We start from the raw sequence: 4,350 nt of genomic DNA on the forward strand, positions 1-4,350 counted from the left end.
TGTATATGAGGTTATTGAAAATACCATGGCTTGGGTCAGGTGCACCTTAGTCCTCAAGCTGACATCTTTGCTCTTCAACACTTTAAAAAGGTCTTGTACAGCAGATTTACCCAGTGCAATACGTCATTTGATTTCTTGACTGCTGCTTCCATGAGTTGATCAATAGTTGATCCAAGAAGAATGAAGTCCTGGACAACTTCAATCTTTTCTGTTTATCATGATGTTATTTATTGGTGCAGTGGTGAGGATTTTTGTTTTCTTAACATTGAGGTGCAATCCATACCAAAGGCTGTGCTCTTTGATCTTCATCAATACATATTTTTAGTCTTCTTCACTTTTATACAATAAATTAAGGAGCCCTTACATATTAAATAGGTTCTTGGGTGATGCAGTTTGCATTTGGTTCCTACCTGGAAGATTGGTTCAAACCCACCCAGCAGTGTCATGGAAGAAAGATCTGGAAATCTGTTTTTGTAAAGATTACAGCCAAGAAAATCCTATGGAGCTCAGTTGTACTATGTAACACATGGGCTTGGCATTGACTTGGTGACAATGGGGGTTTTTGTTTTTTTCTAAAATGTTTTATTGTGAATTATGTGATAGTTTACATGGGAGAACATTAGTTTTACATTCATCCTATCTTATTTCATTGTTATGGTTACAATCCCCTCCATGCATCATCAACCAACCAAAGGGTGTATACTACATGCCTGCCCCCCACACCCCACACCCCCCGGTCTTCAGCACACAGCCCCTCTCCCCCTCTGTCTAAAGTCCCCAACTGTCATCATCTCTGCCTCCATCTCAGGTGTCACTGCTTCTCTGGGTAGGGTCCCACTCTCTGCTCTTCTCCCTTGATAGTCCCAGGGACCTCCGTTCCTAGGCAGAAAAGTTAATCGCTCCCCTTCTTACTACAAAAGACAATGGGGGTTTGCTTGTTACTTGTTAGGCTAATTTTTATAGATTTGGCTTTAGATTCTTAATGAGGACCATGCTCTTTGGGGACATTAGTTTACATTGAAATAACCTTGTCAGCAGGCTTATTGTGTATGTCCCCCAACTAGATCATGAGTGGAGAAAACTGGTCCATCTTCGTCACAGCTTAGGATGCATTGTAATTACTCAGCAAACATAAATCAATAACAGGGGGGAGGAAAGTGCCAGGTCATAGAAGCCAGAGGGAGAGAGTGGGTTTCATTGGACCAGGAATGAAAAGAACTCAAGTTTGTGGGTTTGGAAGGATCTGGCATTTTCTGAACATCCTTGAAGAACTTCTGATGAAATAATTTCAGGTGTGGCAAGAAATGAAGTTCATTAGGTCAAAGAATGAGAAGCAGGTTGGTATCCCAAGGTGGCATGAATGGTGTTGCACCCCATTGGATGAGCAGCAGGTGTGGCTCCTATAGGTACAGGTCAGATTCTAGAAAGAAGCAGAGAAAACCAAGTTGTTGGTCAGTTCTAGCATTAGTAGGGAATTTACAGACAGAGACCTGGTGTGGTGCTAAAGGCTAATGCACTGGACTGCAAGGTCAGAGGTTCCTCGGAAACCCTATATGGGGTAGCTATAAGTTCACAACAGCAATACACTGAGTCACCTGAGTACAGGTCCATATAGGGCAGTATGGGGTGTGGGTTTTCATAATATACAGGGTCCCTATGAGTTGGAACCGACTTTACAGCACACCACCATCACCACCAAGGTATAGACACTATGGGTTTGAACTGACTCAACAGCACTTAACCACAACAAGGTGTACAAACAACAGTGTGCCTATGTGCTAGGATACATGCAGAGGAAGTAGGGAAAAAATACTTAATTTGTGATGGATGGGGTTGCTGCTCTAGTTAATGGGATTCAACTGACATTATGAAGGTATGTTTTTTCTTGACTCAGATCACTTGCTCAAAAAGAAATTCTGGTTCTCTCCCAGGGCCCTATTTGGTCAAAAATGCATTTTTTTCATGGCCCTCACAAATGGTTAATGCACTTAGCTGCTAACTGAAAGGTTGGAGGTTGAAGTCTTCCCAGAAGCATCTCAAAAGAAAGACCTGGCTGGTCTACTTCTGAAAAAATCAGTCATTGAAAACCCTAGGACCATCACAGTTCTACTGTGACACCCATAGGTTTGTCATAAATCAACTCAATGGCAACTGATGCTGGAGGTGAGGTTGGAGAAGAAATGTAGAGAATGAGCTGCACTTTCTGTTAACAGACTCTGGATTTAATCTAAGGCCAATTCCCTCCTACTTACCACAGCTTTGTTCTAAGGATGCTTCCACTCCATATCTAGGGATGGTGAAAGCTCTGAAACTTTACTATGACTCAATCTCCATATTGTAACTCACCCATAGTCTCTGCTCCTCAAAGAACTAGTCCGATAATCTGAAACCTTTGTCACAGTATCTTTGACTCGCTCTTCACATCCTCTTGTAAACTGCTTTTCCTTTATGTTTTAGTTGAGTTTTCATTCCTATGCATATAAATTAGTTATGACCGACAAACTGATATAAAATAGCATTTTAATGCATGATTTTTAATAATGAAGACCAGGTATGTGATATTTGGAGACATAGGAAATGGTAAATGATTTGCTGACTTGAGCTTCAGGACACCCATAGATAAGACACTTGATATTTGGTTGTTGTTTTTTTTTTAACAATGTATTATTGGGGTCCACCATTAGACTGTTTATCACACTGTGGTAGCTTGCATGTTGTTGTGCAGCTAGAATTTTGAATGTCGGCAGGGGCCCCCATGGTGGACAGGTTTCAGCTAAGCTTCCAGTCTAAGACTTAGAAGAAGGAGAAAAACACTGCTTCTGATGTTGATACTGAACATCTTACAAATAGCAGCAAAACACTGTCAGCACCAGAACACTAAATATTGATTGAAACATGATGAAGAACACCAGAATATTGTCAGATACAGTGCTGGAAGATGAGGCCCCAGGTTGGAAAGCACAAAGCACTCAGAGTACAGTTAACCTTGAATAGCATAAACGGAGTAAAGCCCTCAGGACCTTCATTCGCTGATGGGGCACAACTCCAAATGAGAAACAGCTGCAGACATCCATTAATAACGTGAACATGGAATGTACAAAGCATGAATCTAGGAAAACAAATAGTTGTGAAAAAGTGAATTCGAACAGAGTTCGTTTGATTTCAATTGTATGGACAGTTTACAAAACCCTTCTCTGGGAATAACAGAACGCTGTTTTTCCCCCAAAGAATAGTGTCATTTCGGCAAGGGGCGATATCAATTACTGATCTCGGAGGTGGTTTTATGGACAGTCTAGCTGCCTCATAGGGTTTCTTTCCAAAGTTGTAAATTTGTATTGAAGGGAGTTACCACATCTTTCTCCCAAGGAGTACCTAAAGGGTCTCTTAAGTTCGCATCCAAAGCTTTAGCCACTGCACCATCATAGTGCCTTGCTGTTCTCTATAAAATGAAATAAAGACTACAAAGAAAGCGCCCCAAATTCAAAAGGAAGGCTCTGAACCCCGCCGGAACTAGGTGGAGCCTCCCGGGGGCGGGCGCACGGAACTTGGCCCCTGTGACACCTTGTGTCTCCCAAACCGGAAGGGGAAGTGCTTGCCTATTCGTGGCTCGTCTGCGCTGGCTGGGGCGGTACCTGGTGTAGCCCGCGGAGCCGGAGGGCACCTGAAGATTGAAGGGCGCTGCTCCGCATTCCCTGGCTGCTCCAGAGCCTCGCCATTGGTTTCCTGTAGTCGGGCTGTGCTCCCAGCCTTCCGGGCGCCGCCGAGAGCCTGGCCCGCTGAGCCACAGCTGGTTTCTGCGGAGCTGGGCTCCGAACGGCTGGACCTGTGTCTCTCTGTGTAATAGCAGGTAACATGATGTCAATCCGCGTCAAACGAAAGTGGCATTTCCAGACCAGCAGCATCAGTTTCACCTAGGAGTTTATGGAAAACACAGAATCGGGTCTCATGGAAGCCTGGGATGGTTAAAAAAAACAAAAATCGAGCTAAGACGGCTGTCACAGTGGATTCTGACTCATAGCGATCTTATAGGACATTGAAGAACTGCTCCATAGGGTTTCGGAGGCTTTATGGGAGCTGACTGCCGCATCTTTCTTGTGGGGTGCTGAGCTGTTGCGTAGCAACCTGACGCCTAACCCACTGCACCACCAGGACCTGAGTGTCACTGCCCTGCCCCTGCCCCTCCCTCTCCAGCTCACCGCTCACTGCGCCTCTGCCTCTTGGTTTTATGTACTGAGGCAGGACTTTGTTAAGTTTTACTGGTCAGAATATGCACCCCCTACTCTGGTAGCGTAGTGGTTACGAATCGGGCTGCGAACCTTAAGGTCAGTGGTTCGAAACTACCAGCCGCTC

The 4,350-nt window shown here is 44.4% G+C and overlaps 1 protein-coding gene across 1 annotated transcript in view; it reads left to right on the forward strand.

The window, feature by feature from the left end:
- Positions 1 to 3,841, forward strand: part of LOC102839697 (zinc finger protein 345-like) — a 74,166-nt gene extending 70,325 nt beyond the window's left edge. The window contains exon 6 of the mRNA XM_006877566.1: positions 3,584 to 3,841. Coding sequence (XP_006877628.1) covers positions 3,584 to 3,841 — 258 coding nt within the window. The remainder of the gene's footprint in view (positions 1 to 3,583) is intronic.
- Positions 3,842 to 4,350: the final 509 nt, after the last annotated feature.

The sequence above is a fragment of the Chrysochloris asiatica genome, unplaced genomic scaffold (assembly GCF_000296735.1).
Source record: "Chrysochloris asiatica unplaced genomic scaffold, ChrAsi1.0 scaffold00530, whole genome shotgun sequence".
Lineage (NCBI taxonomy): Eukaryota > Metazoa > Chordata > Mammalia > Afrosoricida > Chrysochloridae > Chrysochloris > Chrysochloris asiatica.